The sequence below is a fragment of the Callospermophilus lateralis genome, chromosome 1 (assembly GCF_048772815.1).
Source record: "Callospermophilus lateralis isolate mCalLat2 chromosome 1, mCalLat2.hap1, whole genome shotgun sequence".
NCBI lineage: Eukaryota > Metazoa > Chordata > Mammalia > Rodentia > Sciuridae > Callospermophilus > Callospermophilus lateralis.
In genome coordinates, this window is record NC_135305.1 from 28,192,018 (window position 1) to 28,214,307 (window position 22,290).

At 35.3% G+C, this 22,290-nt stretch overlaps 1 protein-coding gene and 1 pseudogene across 1 annotated transcript; one reads left to right on the top strand and one right to left on the bottom strand.

Moving 5' to 3' along the window:
- The first annotated feature begins 3,964 nt into the window (after nt 1-3,964).
- Nucleotides 3,965-21,953, top strand: Pttg1ip2 (PTTG1IP family member 2). The gene is made up of 6 exons (XM_076860966.2): nt 3,965-4,061; nt 4,948-4,994; nt 14,230-14,323; nt 15,650-15,743; nt 19,842-19,903; nt 21,739-21,953. The coding sequence occupies exons 1-6, from the start codon at nt 4,031-4,033 to the stop codon at nt 21,750-21,752; spliced, it is 342 nt and encodes a 113-aa protein (XP_076717081.1). The 5' UTR covers nt 3,965-4,030; the 3' UTR covers nt 21,753-21,953.
- Nucleotides 18,247-19,076, bottom strand: LOC143411757 (large ribosomal subunit protein eL43 pseudogene; annotated as a pseudogene).
- Nucleotides 21,954-22,290: the final 337 nt, after the last annotated feature.

Genomic DNA, 22,290 nt, shown 5'->3' on the forward strand with positions numbered 1-22,290 from the left:
TTCTCGAAAAAATTCCAGATAACTTTTTATTTTTTAAACTATTAATTTATTAATTAATTACAATAGCAATAAAAAGGAAGTTTTGATCTGATATATAGCATAATATATGTTGATGCTGGGCATCTCTAGGCATTTGAAATCGTGATCCTTCATGGGAGAAGAAAAGAGAACCAAGAATGGAACTTTATGGAGTAGCAACCATTTTGGATATTGGCTGTGTCAAGGAAACTCAAAAAGAATAACCAGAGATGTTTCAGGAGTACTAGGAGATGGGGCTGGGTTAAGGTTCAGCAGTAGAGTGCTTGCCTCCCACATGCAAGGCCCTGGATTCGATCCTCAGCACCACATAATAAATAGATAGATAGATAGATAGATAGATAAAGTTATTTTAAAAAAGAGTACTAGGAGAAAACAATGCTGCAGGCATCACGAAAAATATAGTCATGAAGAAGGAAGTAATCAGATAGAAACTAACCATACAAGCATTAGGTCTTCATGGTGAAGAATCTGGGATCTGAAAATTCCTTAGAAATAGCTAATAACTGCTACTTTGGTGAATTCATTTATGAATTCCAAAAGTTTTCTGGTAGAATTTTTTGGATTTTTCTAAATAAAGAATTATGTTGTTGGCAAATAGGGATAGTTTGAGTTCTTCTTTTCCTATTCATATACCTTTAATTTCTTTCTTCTAATTGCTCTGGCTAGAGTTTCAGGGATAATGTTGAATAAAAGTGGTGAAAGAGCCGGGAGCACTGACACACACCTGTAATCCCAGCAGCTTGGGAGGCTGAGACAGAAAGATCGCAAGTTCAAAGCCAGCCTCAGCAAAAAACGTGGTGCTAGGCAAATCAGTGAGATCCTGTCTCTAAATAAAATACAAAAATGAGCTTGGGATGTGGCTCAGTGGTCAAGTGTCCCTGAGTTCAATCCCTAGTACCCCCTACCCCCACAAAAAAAAGTGAAAAAGGGCATCCTTGTCTTTTTCCAGTTTTTAGAGGAAATGCTTTCAGTTTTTCTCCATTTAGAATGATGTTGGCCTTGGGTTTAGCATATATAGCTTTTACATAAATTAAATGTATTCCTATACATCAGTGATGAAGCTACTGAAAGAGAAATTAGGGAAACTACCCCATTCACAGTAGTCTCAAAAAAAAAAAACAAAAACAAAAACTGGGAATCAATCTAACAAAAGAGGTGAAAGACCTCTACAATGAAAACTACAAAACTGAAGCAGCAGGCATCACATACTCAAAAGAAATTGAAGACCTTAAAAGATGGAAAGATCTCCCATGTTCTTGGATAGACAGAATTAACATTCTCAAAATGGCCATACTACCAAAAGCACTACACATATTTAATGAAATTCTTAATAAAATTCTAACAACATTCTTCATGGAAATAGAAATAGAAAAAAGCAATCATGAAATTCATTTGGAAAAATAAGAGACCAAGAATAGTCAAAGCAATCCTTAGCGAGAAAACTGAAGCAGCAGGCATCACAATACCAGACCTTAAATTATACTACAGAGCTATAGTGACAAAAACATCATTGTATAGGCACCAAAATAGATATGTAGACTGGTGGTAGAGAATAGAAGATACAGAGACAAACCCACATAAATGCAGTTATCTCATACTCGACAAAGGCACCAAAACATACATTGGAGAAAAGATAGCCACTTCAGCAAATGGTGCTGGGAAAACTGGAAATCCGTATGTAGCAAAATGAAATTAAACCCCTGTCTTTCAAACTGCACAAAACTCAACTCAATGTGGGTCAAGTACTTAGGCCTTAGAACTGAGACCCTGAGCTTGATAGAAGAAAAAGTAAGCCAAATCTCCATCATGTTGGTTTAGGAACTGAATTTCTCAACAAGACTCCTAAAGCACAAGAAGTAAAATCAAGAATCAAATAAATGGGATGGATTCAAACTAAAAGGTTTTTTCTTAGCAAAGGAAACAATCAAGAACAGGAAGAGACAGCCTACGGAATGGGAGAAAGTCTTTGCCACTTGCATCTCAGATAGAGATTAATCTTCAGGATATATAAAGAACTCAAAAAACTTAACACCAAAAAAACAAACAACCCAATCAATAAATGGGCTAAGGACCTGAACAGACACTTCACAGAAGAAGAAGACTGGTCAAGAAACATATGAGAAATGTTCAACATCTCTAGCAATTAGAGAAATGCAAATCAAAACTACACTGAGATTTCATCTCACTCCAGTCAGAATGGCAATTATCAAGAATATAAGCAACAGTAAAGGTTGGTGAGGATGTAGGGAAGAAGTGCACTCATACATTGCTGGTAGGACTATAAACTGGTGTAACCACTATGAAAAGCAGTATGGAGATTCCTCAGAAAACTTGGAATGGAACCACCATTTGACCCAGTTATCCCACTCCTCAGTTTATACTCAAAGGACTTAAAATCAGCATACTACAGTGGCATGGCCATGTCAATGTTTATAGCAGCTTAATTCACAATAGCTAAGCTATGGGACCAACTTAGGTGCCCTTCAATAGATGAATGGATAAAGAAATACACAATGGAAAATACTCAGCCATGAGGATGAGTGAAATTATGGCATTTGCTGGTAAATGGTTGAAAACTGGAGACTATCATGCTAAGTGAAATAAGCCAATCCCCCAAAACTGAAGGCTGAATATTTTGTCTGATATGCAGATGCCAATTCACAATTAGTGAGGGGAGAGGTTAGGGTAGAATAGAAGTATTTTGGATTAGACAAAGGAGAATGAAGGGAAGGGAGGGAGAATGGAATAGGAAAGATAGTAGAATAAATCAGACATTACTATCCTGTGTGCATATATGATTACATGACCAATGTAATTCTATATCACGTACAACCAGATGAATGAAAAGTTATACTCCATATATATAGATGTTAAAATACATTCTACTATTATGAATAACTAATTAGAAGAAATAAAAAATTATATAAGGCTGGGCATGATTGTGCATGCCTGTAATCCCAGTGCCTTTGGAAGGCTGAGGCATTAGAATCATGAGTTCAAAGCCAGCTTCATAAATCGAGGTGTTAAGCAACTCATTGAGACCATATTTCTAAATAAAATACAAAATAGGACTGGGGATGTGGCTCAGTGGTCGAGTTCCCCTGTATTAAATCCCCAGTACATCTATCTATCTATCTATCTATCTATCTATATGATTGCATACATATATATACATTATTAATGTGCATAATATTATATACATTACATACATATTTATGATTTCATACACATATATTTATCACCATAAAGGGAAGAAAGAAAGAAATAGCTAATACTTCTTTCTTCTGGAACACAACAAAAGAAAGATCCTACTGATTTTTGTAGCACGTAGGTGAGTTGTCCCCTCATTGGTTTTTCCAGTGAGAACAAGAATTACAATTAGAGAAAGAGATTGCTGTTTATTTACACAAATGCTCAATTTAAACCTCTTTTATAGACTGACATGAGGGGGGGTACTTCACCTCTGCAGTTTGTTTTGTTGTTTTGTCCAAAACCCAAGTTCACACTCTAATTGTGTGAAAAACATCAGATAAATACAAATTAAGAGGTGTGCTACAAAATATCTGATACGTCCGTTCTCCAGACTGTTCAGGTATGGAGAAGCAAGCATGACTGAGAAATTGTTGCAGACCAGGATAGATGATGACTGAATTCATTGTGATATCCTGGGTGGGATTTTGGATTCTGAAAAGGACATTAATGTAAAAAACTGGTGAAATATTAATAACATCTGGAGTTTAGTTAAAAATAGTACATTAATATTTGTTTCTTAGTTTTGGCAAATGTATCATAGTAGAGTAAGACGCTAGAAATGGGGAAACTGGGTGAGAGGTATAGAGGAACTGCCTGCACAATATTTGTGACATCCGTAACTCTTAAATTATTCCAAAATAAAAGTTCTAGTTAACAACAGAAGCTATGGGAAGCAAGTGGAGCTTGGAGGAGAGTGGCTAAGTCTTGTGCCCTTCCTTTTCCTGCTCCTATCTTCTGGATGAGGCCAGCAATCCAGGGCATGTCAGAAGGTAGAATCTTTCTCTTTTACCTTGCCTTTTCTTTCACTCAGCTTTCTCATAGGGACTTCAAGGATACTTTTGGGTTAATGGAAGAAACACTCAATAGGACTTAATTTGAAAACTGAATTGCAAAATTCTTCCCCAGTCAACTCAGATCTTCATTCAATCAGACAGTTTGAAATTAAATGGAAGTGTCTGATCTTTCTTGCAGATCATGTGAATGCTATCCCCCAAATAATAGGCAGAGTGACTTTATCGTTATTATATCACAAAACAACTAGGGCATCAATTCTAGACCCTTTCTTTAAGAAAATGTTAGAATAATATAATGCACTATCAAAATGCTTTTTTTTTCCAGTCTCAAAGTTTTCATTCTAGAACTTTCAAATAAGTTATATTGTCTATTTTTTTTCCATAAAAATAAAAATCTTTATTTGGGGTAACTTTTTAAAACTTTGTGCCAAAGAGTATGGAGAATTATACTTTTTCAATAGTTAAGAGACTAATTAGTTAACCAGGAATGTGTTGGCAAAATTATGCTGAATAACAAAAGAGTTACTTAAAAGAGGTTTCTGAAGTATGATGTTGTAAATATACAATGATGTTCCAATTTGTTTTTTCATATTTTTTTTTGGAAGTTGTTTTTTAGAACTTAGCTAATGGATGTGGGATGATGCCATTTCTTGTTTTTTCGAGTAGCAGGAGGAAATTACAGGATTTAAACAGCGCTGGTGGGAAAAGTATCTGGCTATGTGAAAATAACGAAGTAAAATGTTTTCATATGGATGAATATGGCTTGAAAGAGGAATGACTAAATGAAATGCACTTTTTTATAAAGTTGAGCAATAAATAGGCTTTTGATTTACATTTTTGTACTTAATTTTTTTTCTTGTAGCATGTACTCAAAAGAATAGTTGTCAGTTGTGCACAGAAGATAAGAAAGTAAGTTAACTTTCTTATGAGGCAATTGTCTTGGGAATGTTATAAATTCACACATTTATAATTGTCATCAAAAAGCTATGCTAAATGTTGTTTTATGTACTTTTTTATAAAGGAATAACTAATAACAGTTACTAAAATCTATTTCTCCATTTCAAATCATGCTTTGAGAGTCTAGAAATAAATAATGGAAATAATTTAGATGGAATATGTACTTTCTTCTAGAATATTATATTTTAGAAAGAAAACAATACTTGGCTTGAAAAAGAAAATCACACTGAAATTCTGGAAGAAGTTTTGGAAGAGAAGAAAATATGTCTTTTGAGATTCAGTGAATATTTCCTTGCCAATTCTAATCCCTAAAGAATAGAGTGTGACACACAGTTCCTCACTCACAAAGTAGCTAAGGTCCTCTTCTCTGATGATTAAATGTCTGACATCTTTATTCTTCACTTCAGATTTGGAAGAAATTAGAAATACCAGAGGCAATGAGGGAAATGGTATTACTTGTGCCACAGAGAGCTTTGCAGCAACCCTTTCAAAACCATTCTAGTCTAATCTATATTGGAGAATTGACTCTTAGCACCAAAAACAGAAGAAAAAACATTAATTAGCAAAGAGGACATTCTAGTAATTGGTATCTGTCATGGTGATCTGCACATACCACGATGTGCCTCTTATCTTCCTCCAGGTCACTCTTCTGCTTTAATGAGGACTTGAGTTTCTTCTGGCTCATGGAATTCTTGGTCCAGTTTATTCTCAGCCTTGGAAACTTTCTGAAGCCAGAAAAAGCCTAGAAACACTCTATCTCAGTGTCTTCACCTTCTCAACACCATGCATAGGATATCACTGTAGGATATCACTTCCACCACATACTCTGAACCCTGCACAATTTACACTGAACATCACTTTCCCATTTCCCAACATGGTACCTACTCTTTGGACTTAACAAGAAAGAGTACTTTTCAGTCCTTTCACCCTCTCCTTTTTCCTTCAAGGTTATTGACTCTTTCTTAATGGACTTCCTTCCTTCCTTCCTTGTGAATTTTCATGGCTGTTCACCTAGATGAATATTCTCCTGCTTTTTCATTGCTAAATATTTTACACTGGAAATATTCAAATGTATAAAAATAGAGAAAACAGAGCTAGGCACTATGGTGTGTGGCTATAGTCCCAACTACTTGGGAGGCTGGGGCAAGAGGATCACTTGAGCCCAGGAGTTCAAGGCCAGCCTGGTAACATAGCAAGACCCCGTCTCAAAAACAACAATAACCTGGCATGATGGTGCACTCCTATAATCCCAGCGGCTTGGGAGGCTGAGACAGGAGGATCATGAGTTCAAAGCCAGCCTCAGCAACTTAGCAAGGCCCTAAACAACTTAGTAAGACACTGTCTCTAAATAATTTATTTAAAAAGGACTGAGAGAGAGAGAGAAAATAATAAAATTTTACATATCCTATACCTCCAAGAATTATCTCAGTCAACCTTGTTTCATCTATGCCCTCCCTCTCACAATTGATTATTTTGAACTAAATAATGATGTAGATATCATATAATTTATTTGTAAATATATAGGTATGTATGTCTAATACATAAGGTCTTTACTTTAAAATATTACAAGTCCATGATCACACCTAGAAATTAACAGTGACTTCTTAATATCATCAAGTTCCCAGGAAATAACCAAGTAGCCTTGTTTCATGTTTTTGTTTAGTTCAGATATATATGCTGAAACTGACTGCTATATAACTTAAGTTTCTTTTAAACTATTTATTCTTTTCCCTCTTTTTTTTTTTCTTTATTACAACTTAATTGTAATAAAGAAGAAGCTGAATTGTTTGTCCCATTGGGTTTCCTACAATCTGGGTTTTGCTGATCACATCCAGGTTCCTCTTTTTCCTGATTTTTTTTCTTCATACTAGGGATGGAATCCAGGGCCTTGCATATGCTAGGCAAACTGTCTACCACTAAACTATGCCCCTGGCTCTTTTTAGTTTTATTTTGAGACAGGATCTCCTTAAGTTGCGCAGGCTGGCCTTGAACTTGTGATCTTCCTACCTCAGCCTCCTGAATAGCTGGGATTACAGGTGTTCTCAGCTGTTCTGTTCTTATAAACTGGTAATTAGATATAGAGGATTAATAAAGTTCAGTTTAATTTTTTGGCAGGAATATTTCACATTGAAAACTTTTATTGAAAGGTGAATGAGGACTGTTGTTTAGTATTTGATGATGCAAGCAGCCAAAAATGATTCTTGCCTGGATCCATTTTATTCTTGGGGGTTGCAGCAACAACCACTACTTTAATAGCCTTTCCCTCTTATTTTTAACTGCGCTGGATCTATATTTCCCAGCTCTGATGGGTCCTTCAGTCTGTGTATTCATTTACTGTGCATTTTTGTTAGCTGATTGCTGCTCGAGCATATATCATGAGAATCTGCATTAGTACCATTACAAATTCACAATTGTACTGAGCCCAAATGCTACTCAGTACTTGCCTTTGGTTGGCAGTGTTTCCTAAAATTCCCCATAGCAGTAATTTCAAAACTTTGTGACCATCTTTAAAGGTCCAATCTTATCCCACACCCCATTAATCTACATAAAAATAGAGACTTTAGGTATAAACTTCACTCCCCAAATCAATACATTTGCTGTCATTTTTTACCCACCCTTACCATTCCTCTTAGAAGATTACTCCTCCTGTTCCCCTACACCTCTCTTTTGAACTTACATACATTTTTTAATTGTAACTTGTATCATATAAATTGTTTTTGTTCTCATTTTCCCTCTGTTCTCAGTTCCCTGGACCGTCTATGTTTTAGTCATCTTTGCTTCTGTAACACTTCACATATTTCCTAGCACCTGCAAGCATTCAGTAACTACTGAGTTAACTCAAGCCATTATAAGAAGTTAAATTACATTTAGTACACTGTATAATGGAAAAAGGTCGATAATTTTATCCTAAAACTTTTCTAAACATAAGTGTCTACATGGCAATTCTGGGGATATATGTATTTGAATGTAGTTTTTAAAATATTACCAGTACCTCATGGAAATTAACTGAAGGATATTCCCATAGCCAACATAGAATTAGGGCATCATCTTTTGAAAAAGATTCCCTGTCCGCCCCCAATTTGGAAGGACACAGGCTTTCACTGATAGCTCTTGCCACCTCCCATACTCCCAGAGAGAGTGCCAGGATTTATAGATGGTAATTCATGAAGCAACCAAGAATACTTGAGTTCTTCTTGGACTAAAAAAAGGATGAACAGATGTTGTGATATGTCTGGGACTGTCCTACTTTATGTCCTTTGCTTCATTGACCCAGAGAAATTATTTATACCCACTGCTAGTTTCCCAAAGTATTCTACTTAGAATGATAAATTATGTGCTTATCTTTCTTAGCTGTAAGAGAATATTAACTGGATCCAATCTAAAACTTTTCCTTGAAATGAAAAAGTGTAGGCAGACCTTCTTAAGAGTTAGAATATATTCTTACCAAAACCAAATCCACAAAAAAGCGACTCATTCATAACTCAACCTCACAACACATTAGTCATAAATACGCCATGTGAAAAGAAAATTTTTGTTGATATATTCTCCTCCATTATTAATAAGATTTCTAAAGCCATACTGACTAAAACAGGCTAACCAACTGCTTTACTCGGATCCTCATTGCTATTTAGAGTTGTTATGCATCACTGTGAAATCCTTTAAATAGTTCTTAATTGTGATGTTACAATGGTGAGACTGTCATAAATAATTTTTATTTTTTGGTAATGAGAGTTATATGACTGAGTTTTGCAACTGACTTTAAAAATAAGAGTAGATCCTAGGCTTTCTTCATAATCAAATCTTTCTACTTATTGCATCCTGATATGGATTATTAGGACAGAAAGGTGTGAAGTTACAACAAACCTAATGGACTTGTGAATCTCCCATAGTCTACCTTATCTATTTAATAGTTCAAATAAAATGACCATTACTTATATGTTTGTAAAATATAAATGCCACAACTCCTACCCAACAACGATACCCATTTTGTTATCTATTTTTCTGAAAAAGTATGTGTACCTAGGCACAGATGCTTGTGATAGTTAGGACATGGAGTAGGGGAAGGTGAATAGGGCTACGGATCCAAATCTGGATATGCCAGTGTGTATATGTATATGTATACTTTTGACCTGTCAAAAGTCCCTAAGTGGATGGGGTGGGAACCAGTCTCAAGGATTATTTTCCATGGCACTATTCCCAACACCTTCAACACCTTTCCTTAATCTTGGTATGACACTTCTTCTGAAGTTTGATTTTCCTTGAGAATGTTAAGGCCATTTGTCAGGCTCAGGTTCTATTATTATTATTATTATTATTATTATTATTATTATTTCACCAACTCAATGTCTTTTCTCTTACTCTTTCCCTTTAAGAAACCTATTTTCATTCCCAGGCTAATCTCTTAGTCTTTGCCTCATGCAAGCATTCCACTCAGAAACATGCACATTCCCAAACTCAAAGCCTTTCTCATTTTCTTGTTGCCTCTCTGACAAATTCAGTCTAAATCCAGTCTCTGTAATGTCTTTCTTTCTGAGTTCTGACAAAATGTGGTGGTGGTGGTGGGGGGGACACACACACATTAAAAAAACCCACTTTTTTTTAAAAAAATAGCTATAGTATTTATTCTACCACTGCTTGTCATGCAGTGTGATTGAATATTTAACAAACTGTTTTAAAGGTTACCAAAAACTCTCTAAAACCCTAATCTTTCTAGTTAGGCACTCATCATTCTGGAAACTTGCTCCTTCCCTGGTGATCTTCACTTTATGCACTGCCCTACTTCTTACCTGGACACTGTTTCCCTTGCCAACCCTTCTTATTCCTACCTGAGAGCACATCCTAGTACTGTGTCCCCATCCCTGTGCTATCCCAACTGGTCATGGCTTCCATGATTATGTAAGTATCGAGAAACCCCAAATTCATGTTCTTAGATCTAACAGCTCCTGGTAGTCGTGATTACGTTGCTTGATCAACAATTATTCTTGGATAATTTCTTTTATCACCTCAAGCTCAAGGTCTCTAAAGCTACATTTATGATTTTGTCTCCCACAAATATGCTCATTTCCCATATTTCTTTATTCCTGGTACCATTCTCCATACCCATATAATAATTTTAGAAATCTCTAGCTCCTTTGTCTTCTTTAAAGCATCTGTGGTCCATTCTTTTCTTTCAGCTGATTGCTGGACTTCCCACACCCCTGTCCCACTACTGCTCATCCCTCCAGGCCCTTTTGGTTTATTGTTGTCATTTAACACTCTTTCATGTTCACCTTTAGCTGCAAATAATTCAGTTGTTAAGATGAAATGCTCCTTACTCTAACATTCAGTACCCATCACAATCCAAGAGAAGATGATCCTTCCAAATTATTCTATACAACTCCACCGTAGCGGACTTTCCCTCTTGCCATGTGGCAAGACTTTCATGCTGTCATATCTTCTGTATTCAAGTCCCTCCTTTTCTGTACACATTTGACCCACTCCTCAAGACTTAGGCCAACCTCTCCTTATTCTTTGAAAGAAACCTTGTGTAGTCACTCCAGCTAAAAGTGAGCTCTCCTCTTAATTCCTATTACATTTTGTACATGTTCCAACACTTTGAGAGAATATTCTTCCACTTAGAAATGTATGTCATTTTGTAAAGTGTACATATTTTACCCACCCATTAAATTGACCCTCCAGAAAACAAAAACAGTGCTTTGTACACCTGTAATCTCTGCTGCATCTAACATTTACCAATATATATCCTGTAAATGCTCTTTTTTTGTGTTCAGTGTCCACTGTTTTCAAATCCCCCTTTGCATAATAATACTCATTTTCTATTTTTTTGCCAATATAATATTAAGCCATTTTATACAATGTTAACAAACTACTAAACATAATTGTGTACCTTCCCCTTTTGCAATTTTTTCATTTCAGTGATATTTCTTCATAAAATAGAAATTTCAATGTCCATATAAGCTTACTAAAACAGGCTTCTACCCTAATTTGGGTACTCTAATTTTCCTAAAGGGCAATTATAATAATTACCCTAAAGCCTTTCAGCTGACTTCTCAGTTGTTACACTAATAAGAGATGGGAGGTTGGTAAGAACTCATATGGGTCTTCTTCCTTACCTACAAGAAAAAGATCCTTGTAATTTGTCCTAAATTATACATTACCAGTCTCAGGATGTTGAATATGTTATAATTTTCCTCTGGACAATGAGTATGAAGTTATCATTTTTGAGGACATTTTAGACTTAGTCAAGATAGTTAAGGCATCACATTTTTTGTTGTGGTAAGTGGGAGAAGCCAATGCAAACTAATTTAATCAAAAGGGGAATTCACTGGCCCAAAAAATTGGGTAGCCTTATTTCATGTTCAGTTGAATCTCAAAGGATATTATTTGCATTTCTCTTTCCTTTCCTCTCTCCTGTGTATTGACCTCAATTTCTCCCACAGTAAATGGACATTCTCCATACAGCTGTAGAAGAGGCTGGCTGCCAGCAAATATCTCCCAGTGTCTGTATATAACTCTGAAGAAGAATATAATTGGCCATATTTGGACCTATGTTCAGTCCAGCACTAGCTACTGGGCCAAAGTCTATGCTACTCTTGAGTGCCCTGGTCAAATGACCACCCTAATAGTAGGAAATGGTAAGGCAAAGATGACTGACAGCTAGCTGCAGGATCATACAGAATTAGGGAAAGAATTTCACAAAGGATAAGGGTATGATTATGAGAAAAAGGAGACTAGGAATGCAAAACAGAGAATATTTAAAAAGAAAAGGAATAAAACTACTTCAATCTATGGTATTTCACCCTTTTCCCGGTCAGAATATGAGTATTTATTTTCTTCATTCCCATATTTTGAAAAGTGCTCCTAGAAAATTAATGCCACTAAGTCTCAACTAAAATTGGACTGACCTCAAGTCACTGTCAAGGTCTAAGTCTGGAATCTCAGAGAGATGTGTTACTCTTGAATTATGCTTGAATATGGCTCCTTAGGCTTTGTTCCTTTGAGTCAGAATCAGTTAAATCAACTCCCAAAGACCCAATATTCAATAGAAAAGAGAAAGCAGGATAACGACAGTAAAACCTCTCATTTAGAAGACACCATAGTAGTCAGTGGTCCTTTATCATATTGAGTCTATAATATACTCTGTTGAGTTTCCCTGGCTGAGAAGTGAGTTGGTTGGTCACCAGTCAGTCTGCCCCACGCTTGGTCTACTGAAACAGCTCCCTTTTCCTTTTCCAGTGTTCTCAGGGACCCAGTAGAGAGAAGTATAGGAAAGAAAGTCTTCTCTGAGCTATCAGAGCTTCCCTGCTGTGGACTAGGTTACTGGAGCCTGGGAATCAGCTCAGCAATTGAGTTACCACATATTCCTCTCTGCTGGGTTCAAGTTTATTCTGGAAATTTCCTTAAAACTCTGCTAGATGGAATGGGCTTGATTTTTCAAAACTCTGAGAACTAACAACCAAGACTACAAGTCTCTCTATAAGATAGTCCTTGAGGGCTGGGGTTGTGGCTCAGCGGTAGAGCACTCGCCTTTCATATGCGAGAACCTGGGTTGGATCCTCAGCACCACATGAAAATATATGAGTAAAATAAAGGTATTGTGTCCAACTACAACTAAAAATAAAAAAAATGGATAGTCCTTGAATCTAGGTCTTATCTTTGCAGTTTCAGTCTTTAAGCGATGGTCTAAGAATATAGGACCCATTCAACCTTTGTGGCTTCGGTCCAAGATTTGCTTAAATGACTTGACCTTTGATCTTGGCCAACATGAAAACAAAAACAAACTTAGCCATCTCTTGCTCTCAAGGAGTGTCTCTTTACATTGGGTGAATCATTACCTTTCCTGGTTTTAGGATGTATAGCAAGAGGTAATTGGAAGGGACTTGGAACCACTCTTACAGAATTGGTTACCAGCACAGAGCCAGGCTGTTTAGCTTCCAATACAAACTCTCCTATTTACTAGCCCTGTGACCATATTGTATAAGTCATGTAGTTGCTGTGTGCCTTATTGTCCCCATTTATAAAGTGGACATAATGGTATCTAGTACACAAAGTTTTCAAAAGGATGGAGTGAGAATGTGTGAAAGACAGAACAATACCTGTCACATGGTAGTTCCTATGTGACAGCCATTTTTACCACTCTGTCCTTTTTTTTTTTTAACTGTTTCTTATAATAGTTTCTAACAATAGTTTTCACCATTGTGCCTTTTTTTCATTTATTTCAGCAAGGGACTTCAGCTTTCTTATTTACACATGATTACTTGACCACCAATGAGCAGAAGGCAGAGGGAGGTGAGATAAGCCTAATTGATAACACCACCAGGGCCATGGTAACAGAGAAAGATTCCCCAGAGGAAAGAGTGGTTTCTGCAGACAAGGGGAATAGGAGACTATTGGAGACATTTTAAAAACTATCTAATGCAGTCCTTATTACTGTTTTGTGACATAGTATCTTGGGTTTAAATGCAGAGTCTGAGAAAGGGATCCAGATCCATGCAATTTTTCAGTGGCTGTTCATTAGCAAAATCCCATGAAGATATGAAGGATTCAGGAAAACAAGGGACGAGAGCCAAGAAAAGATAGGGTCTCAGCTAAAGCCCACATTTGCCCTGAATCATGGATAGTCCTTGAGGAAAAAGAAAAAAAAAAAAAATCAGGGGCTGGGGCTATAGTTCAGTGGTAGAGCACCTGCCCCTCAGGTGTGAGGCACTTGGTTCAATCCTCAACACCACATAAAAATAAATAAATAAACAAATAAATAAATAAACAAATAAATAAATAAGAATATTGTGTCCATTTACAACTTAAAAAAAATCACATAGCAGAATTGTCCCTGACTTAGGCAAGGATGCTTATGGTTTTGAACCCCATACCAGTCAGTTACTGTCCAGGATGAGGATAATCTCAAGAGCAAGGTGATCCTCATCTACCAAGGGGAGTCAATCAAGAGCAGGGAAATTTGTGAGTCAATCGCAGACAAAATTTATTGCTGCTGAGGTTTGAGTGCTTGGGCCTGGTAAAGAAGACATGGGAAGGCCACCAATAACATGTACTACAAATAATAAATCATGACGATGATGATGGCTGTTATTTATTGAATACTTACTGAATTAGTAGTGAAAACGTACTGTGATTGGATTATAATATGTGGGCACTGCTTTGATTATTATTATTTTCTTTCTAAATACAGTGTATTTGGTGCAATGAAGAAAAGGTTTGCAAAAAATTTTGTTTTCCATTTGCTGGGTGTCCATTCAATTCTATATTTTGGTCAAACTGTAAAGGTGAGTTTTCCTTATTTAAATTTATATGTACTTTATTCCACCAACTTGCAAGTAGTAGTGATTTGCTAATTTGAAACATTTAAAACTATCCTATTTACTTTATTAAAACAGCAAATCCAGGGATGTACATCAGTGCTCCCTAGACCCCATACATGCTTATTGGTTGTTTCCAGCCAGTGTAGATTCAGATTATGAGCCACCATTCCAAATGGTGGATGTCTTGCCATCTGACTTGTTAAATATTTTAAATTTTATTTTTAAAAATTTCTGAGGTATGATATTCATAATCTAGTTAAGGGACGTTTGTATTCTTATGTTGTTTTTGTATTCCAAGAGTTTCTTATAAGCGAGTTCTGGAACTAGGATATTATTGAGTCCAATAGCACTATTATAACATATTTCCTCAGTGAATGTAGTCTATATTGAGAAAGGCCCTTCAAAACCAGGACTCCCTAAGACTTCACAAATGTCAAACATCAAAACATCTTTAAGTCATATTTGTACTGTCAAACTTTTGAGATGTTCTATAAAATGTATCAAGGTAGGAAAATATACCTGTATCTTTAAGCTTTCCAAAAATTTGAAACAAAAGACTTTCCATCTGAAACCCCAACTATATGAGAGAACCCATCCAGAACAACCAGCTATCTATTTTTTTCTTAATTGAAGTGAAAAGATACAATCTTGCCCTCAAGTCTCCAGTGGCTTCAGGTACTATCAGGTATATTTAAAGCACAGGTGTTTGTAGTTTATAAAGAAGCATTTAGTATGTATTTAGTATGAATAGAAACTCAAGTCTCCAATTTCATATTGTTTCCCTCCTAGTTTCATTTTACAATATACAGTACAATAAGCTGCATAGTAGAGGGGAATAAAAAGTTTGTGAGAGTTAGAAATCTTCTTTCTTAGCAAGCCTGGGCTGACTTTTTGATAATGAATCAAACAAAAAACCACACCATGATGTCTATGTGCATCCTTATAGAGTTAGTAGTCTGAAAGATCTGCTATTTTATCTATAGAGAAAGTACCAAAAATGTAATTCGAGAAAAAATAATGGAGAAAAATAAATGAGAGCCTTAATCATTTACCAAAACAGAGAAGATTTAAAGGTTACCTCCTTTTAGCACCCAGATTATTTTTAGATGTTGGTGATTATTGTATTAAATGCAGTTTCATTGATATTTGTGATACATGTTATTTTATCATTATTTCCAATAATGATTTGTAATGTGTATCTGATAATCACATTATAAATGATAATAGAAAGGATAAAGATGTAAGAAATATTTTCTATTATTAAAATATATTTCTTTTCATATGTTTCAGTCGACCTGTTTGGAATCGTGATGCTGATACTCACAGGAATATTACTGATATCATTTCTGTGGTATTGCTGTGCCTATTACCATTTCATGCATGAGTATGTTTACTTTATCCTTGTATTCTTATGTTGTTTTAGTATTCTAAGAGTTTCTTATAAGCAAGTCCTGGAACGAGGATATTATTGAGTCCAATAACACTATTATAACATAATAGTTATAATGAAATTATAGCATAACACTTTGGAATACTATCAGTGAAGAGAATGCTAAGCTCATTATTAGGAAATGTTTTATGTTTTTATGTCATAAAATATTATATCCACACGGTAAGGATAAGTTAAAAGGTACAGAAATTATAGCTTGAAAAGAAAAAATAATTAATTTTCCATTTTCAACACCTTCTTGCCAGATATTATCCTCTTAATTACAAATGTCAATCATCAAAACATCTTTAAATCATATTTGTACTGTCAAACTTTTGAAATGTTACATAGAACGTGCTTTGTACTTCTTTTTTTGGTTACTTCCTCTTATTTGAATTAGATGGTTATATCTTCTTTTCATGACTTCTTTTTTTAAAAATATTTTATTTTTTTAATAGTTGAACACAATATCTTTTATTTAATTTATTTATTTTTATGTGGTGCTGAGGATCGAACCCAGGGCCTCACGGGTGCTAGGCGAGTACTCTACCACTGGAGCCACAACCCTAGCCCCCCCACCTTTTTTTTTTTTTTTTTAGTACCAGGAATTGAACCCAGGGGCACTCAACCACTGAACCAAATCACCACCCTTTTTAAAATTTCATTTAGAGACAGGGTGTCACGTAGTTAGTCAGGGCTTGCTAAATACCTGAGGATGGCTTTGAACTCACCATCCTCCTGCCTCAGCCTCCCGAGCTGCTGGTATTACAGGCTTTTCATGACTTACTGACTTTACATGCTATTCATTGATTCCCCATCATGAAAGTTGAAGATTTTATCTTTCACTATCAATTTATTTTTTATTTTTTTTGTGTTGTTAGTAGATAATATCATCTTTTTATTTGGGGATTTTAAATTATTATTTGTCACTGTTTGTGCTTATTAGACCTTAAGATTACTAATATTTCTTCTGCTGGCTATCTTGTGGACTTTGAATAATCCATTTAACCTCTATTTTTATATCTCAGAACTTCTCCCATTATTTTTAAAAATAAGACAATTTGATTCACTGTATTTTCTTACATTCAGCCTTTCCTTCTATCTCTTAAATCCTTAAACTTTCTCATTAATTTAACCCTGTCAAATGTGTAATGTTTATGTTATGTCCTGGGCTATAATTATCTTGAAGTGCTTACTCTATGGTTTGAGCATAAATTTTTTAAACTACTGAAGAGACTAAAACATATTATAATGGTTTAAATATTGTTCACTAAGGAACCAAAGTGGAAGTAGGAAACACAATGCTATACTACTAGTTTGCATTGCTTCAAGGTGTCAAGACCAAGTGGATTCTCTTTTCTTATTCTCCATTTCTCAAGATCATGCTGCATTTCAGCTTGCTTCTTGCGTACACTGACTTTTCAATACAATTTCTGAATTTTCTACAGTTTATAACTATTTTAATTATTTCTTGTTAAAAATCCATGTATGTTTATTCCTATTGCTTTGACCATTTGTCTTGTACTTAATAAAATGTTTTCATTTTCTTCCAATGGGCATTCTTCTGAAAGTCCTCTGACATCAGGTTCTAATGTACAAAAATTAGTAGAATTCTCTTGATTATTCTACTGAATTAGGAGAACTTTTAGGTTAGGTTCTCTTATCATCCTCATTTTAGTATTTTTTTTTTTCTTTTCCTATGGTACCTTATCATGTGATTTTGTTTCAAAGGGAGTTTGCCAAAGGTTTGGAAAATATTTCTGTAGTTCATATCTGCCTATAAATTTGGGGTTTTTTTCCCTCCTAATGCTCAATATGGTTTTATTTTCTTTATTCAGATCATATATCTTTTATAAGAAGGACCCATAGATAAGATAGATAGAACCAAAGATAAAATAGGTGTCCACTAACAGGCTTAGGAAAAAATATAAGGACTGCCTAAATATTCTGCTTGTTTAAGACCTCCATTTTAGTCTATGAATTTGCATTTCTCTAGCTTCAAGATTTTCTGTTCTTTCTTTGTGAACATATAAGGACAAGATAGGATAAGATAGAAGATATTCCTTATTCTACACCCCACTCACCCCGGCCTCCTTATTCTTTACCTCTTAAAAAAAAAAAAAAGAAAAAAGGGAAAGAAAGAGCTCTTGAACACATTACATATGTGGCAAGAGGCTGCTTTTTATTCACTTTTATTTTTTATATTTTCCTTCCAAGATCCTGACTTCTTATGTGATCATTTTCTTTGTATTTATGTATAAAGTGGCAAATTTTACCCCTAAGAGTAGGGTGTTGATCAAAGAGCCATCAGCAAAGCTTGGGGAGAGGTTGTTTGTTTTGTGGTAGGAGGGATTGAACCCAGGGGCGCTCTAGCACTGAGCTATGTTCTCTGTCCTTTTGTTGTTATATAAATTAACCCATTTATTATAGGCTAGGGATGTCTCAAATGGTAGGACTTCTACTGGTTTTTCAATTCCTTCAGCCTTCTGATTGCAGACTTGACTGTGAGAGCGGAAGTGGTGTTGTAGGTCCAGGCATCCCCAGCCACTGTTTTCAATGCAGGATCAGCACTGCCAGATCCCCACAGTCGGTCTCCTTCATCTTGGTTTAGACACAGAAGTGTACTTGGAGTGCTGGCTGATTTCACATTTCTTAACCATTTTCCGGAGGGAGGCACCGTAGCGGGTCCCATATTTACTAATCATTCCGACCTTCTTGGTGCGTTTAGCCTTGTCGCTGCGACTTAGGCCCCAGCTGGGAGAGCCCCAGTCCTTTTTATTTTTATTTTTTTATTTTGAGACGTATTTTCCCTAAATCGCTGACACTAGCCTTGAACTTGGGATCCTCCCACCTCAGTGTCTGAGCAGCTAAAATTACAGGGAAGATTCTTTAATCTACAATTCAGAAGAAAAAGACAAGAATCCTCTCTGCAAATATGGTTCAACAATTGCACTTAGTTTTTGTTTAACTTAGTTATTCTCATACCATCTCTTCTGTTTGAATTTGTACTATAGATATTCTAGGCCTTGTTAATTAGGTGGAAACTGTATTCTGCTAGAAGAATTTATCCTATTAAGGATTTATTGTACAACCAGAGAAGTGGAAAATCGTGTTCCATTTGTGTACTATGAATTGAAGTGCCTTCAGCTGTCATTATAACTAATTAGAACAAAAGAATATATTTTTTAAAAGATTTATTGTAATTTAAAATCCAATGATCTTGGTTGGCTTCTGGAAGCATCAGTCTGCTGGGCATGCAACTTAGTGGTAGAGTATTGCCTACCACATGCAAGGTGCTGAGGTCTATCCTCAGCAGTGCAAAAAATTTTTTTTTTTTTAAAATTCCTTGTAGAAACATGAGTCTTTCTTTTAAATAATACCCTTAAATGACCAATGAAGCATCAAAATATTGATTGCTGATTTGATATAATATTCTTGTTTTCAGCCATATAATTATAAACTCTAAAGCACTTTTAAAAGTTCTAAATGTTAAGGGAATATGAATATTTGCCCACATACTTGGTGCCTCCTTGATTCTCATCTATTTCTTCTGAAAACCTTTGTTAAATACTCATTATGTACTAGGTAGTATCTTTGTCATTAAGGATGTAATGATAAATAAGAAAGATCAAGGTCTGGGGTTGTGGCTCAGAGGTAGAGCGCTCACCTACCATGGGTGAGGGTTCAATCCTTAGCACCACAAAAAATAAAGATTCTGTGTCCACCTATAACCAAAAGATAAATATTTTTTTAAAAAAGATCAAACCCTTGCCTTCACAGAGTTTACATTCTAGTAAGGGGATACAGAAAATAAAATAAGCAATTGTTAAATTTATTACTAATTATTGATATTTTAAATGACATTCCATTTATTTTAATTGATTTTTATAATCAAATGCTTTAATTCTTCTGTGGATAGATAAAAAGAGAATTCTATATAATAAAGCAAGGAAAACAAAATATTATATAAATGTACTCTATCTAATAAAATAATGTTAACCCTAACTATTCTGAAAATAAGCCTAATTCTACATTCACCACTATTTTGAACAGATATAGAACCAACATTTATTCAAGAGGAGTAATGGTTCCTGTAAACACCTGGAATGTTGGTGGCAAGTACTTCCATTTATTTTATGGGATGTCCTGGGCCTTTCCAGTAACTGACAGTTGAAAATCCCTTCCTTACTTATTCTACCATCAAAATTAAAGTATGAATGGGAAACATAACAGCAGATTTCATTGTTCTCATTTCTGAGACATACTCTTATAACTTCAATAGCTACACTAGAGTTGGTTAAAAAATCACAATTTTGATGGAGAGGTGTTAAAATTTTTCGACTCAGTTGGGGATGTAATTGCTTCCTTTGTTCCTCAATTCATACTCAACCCAGAAAACTTAACAAAAACAACCTTTGCCTTAAGGAATCTTTGCACACTTTCCCTAAATTAATTCACTTCATCTTACCTATTACCTTAGGCGACCACTCTTCAACTCAATTCTTTAATCTTTCCCTTAGTTATAAGGCTGTCCCTTACTCAAGACTCAACTCTTAGCTTCCTTTGGCTCATCACCCAGCTCCTGGGCAGGCCTATTGCCACTTTGCTGCTCAGGCTTAGATCCCAGAGCCCTAGTTGGAGTCAGAACTGTGCCCCTACCCCACACCACCTGTTCACTTAAATGGACCTCAAAATTTTTTAGATAATATGATTGAAGAAAGGGTGCTATAAGGTCCTTTATCATTACCACTGAAAATAACTTTAGGGGGTTGGAGGTTACATCTAGATTTTTATGGTGTTCTGGATCACAGAGGAAAATGCTAAAAGACTGGAACCACATTTTAGGTTCCAAAATTTGAGTGAAGAGCAGAGCTAACCTTAAAGGGCAAGGATGAAATATTGAGCACATACACACTCCATTGCCAACTCCTAGATCTTGTTATGTAGAAATTGTGTTGGTGATAATGGAATTATGAGATGTTTCAGAAAGCTATTTCAGAAGAGGAGCTAAAGTGCAGGCAATTGCTACTTTTCCGCAGAGTTGAAATCAAACCAGAAGACTACAGAGAATTTACTTTATTTCAGGATTTTTTTCCCCTCCACTTTAAATTGCACGAGAATTTGTAGGAGAAATGGTTGGAAAAGAGCACAGGGTTGTATTCTTCTTTATTTTAGGTAGAAACAGCTTACAGATAGAGAACCATAAGTTATATTAGATCCATTATAAGGAATAAATTGTAATCGAATTCACAAGGCAAGATTATTTTCCATCCTGCATTAAAGGGTTAATAAGGGAAACAAAATATTACAAAAGGAATTAGGAAAAAGATGAAAAAGCATGAGACAACAGTGTCATAGAGATCAAGAAAAGATGGTCTGAATGTGGAGGAAGACTCAGCATCTTTTGGAGTTACAAATTGGGAGGTAATTGGCAGCCTATTTGCATATGATAGTCTTAAAAGTGCAAGCCAGAAGCAGGAGACTTCTGACTTGTGGAGAAGCAAAGTATGGAACCTATAAGATGTTATATAGTGTGTGTGTTATTGATCTATGATGCTCCTCATTTACAAAGGGAACAATTTTCCAGGAGAGGTAGTAATAGCATTGCTCTTCATCCTTATTTCTTTCCTAGAAAATAAATTCAAAGATGATTTGCTAAAAGTAGAGATTCACTGATTATGCACAAATTTTTTCTCACTGGAGACAACAAGTTTTGGGTTTACTTCAAATATTTGACCTTTTTTTCTTTGTCAAATTCACACCCAAGGTGATACTTACTTCCTTAAGGCATTTGAGCCCTAAATATTAAAATAACAATAAAATCTCAGAGTAGAAAAACTTTGATTGTCTATCAATATTTTGTGGTTAACATATTTTCAAATTAGGTAAGTTTTTGTTGACTTTTGCTAGAAAGAATTGGAAAAGGTCAACTTATTTTCTCTTTTCATAGGATATGAGGAATAGATAACAGATCTTCCAGAGAAAGAAGTGTCTTCAATGGTAAAGTTCCCAAAGAGGATATCGCATGAATTTCCTGCATGTAATTCCCCGCCCCATATATTAAACAACTTTGCAGGAATGGAATTTGCATTATTAAGAAAGAAAATGGGAAATAAAATCTGTAAAATGTAGACAAATTTTCAATACCTGAACATTTAATAAAAGACGGCAGAAAATGAAGATACAATAGTGCCTAAATAAAGCTGTTTTAGAAATCTGAGTGTGGTTAGTGTAACTAAATGTTGATTTAGATTGTCTTTCCAAATACCAGCACTTCTTTTGATTTTGCACTAGTTCATTTGTTTCTACTGGAATCTTTACTATTTCTGTTTTCTACTAACTTTGCCCTTAATTTGTTATTTTCCCAATTCCTTGATATTTAACATTAGGCTGTTTTTTTTTTTGAGAGTCTTTTTCTTTAAATATTTATTTTTTAGGTGTAGATGGACACAACACAATGCCTTTATTTTTATGTGATGCTGAGTATGGAACCCAGGTCCCG

Bases quoted from the DNA above. Each gene is read 5' to 3' on its own strand.
- Pttg1ip2 (XM_076860966.2), top strand. From the start codon at position 4,031: ATGAGGCCAGCAATCCAGGGCATGTCAGAAG. The intron at 4,062-4,947 runs GTAGAATCTTTC...TTTTTCTTGTAG, and splicing joins AATCCAGGGCATGTCAGAAG to CATGTACTCAAAAGAATAGT. The intron at 15,744-19,841 runs GTATGTTTACTT...TATTTTGAACAG, and splicing joins TATTACCATTTCATGCATGA to ATATAGAACCAACATTTATT.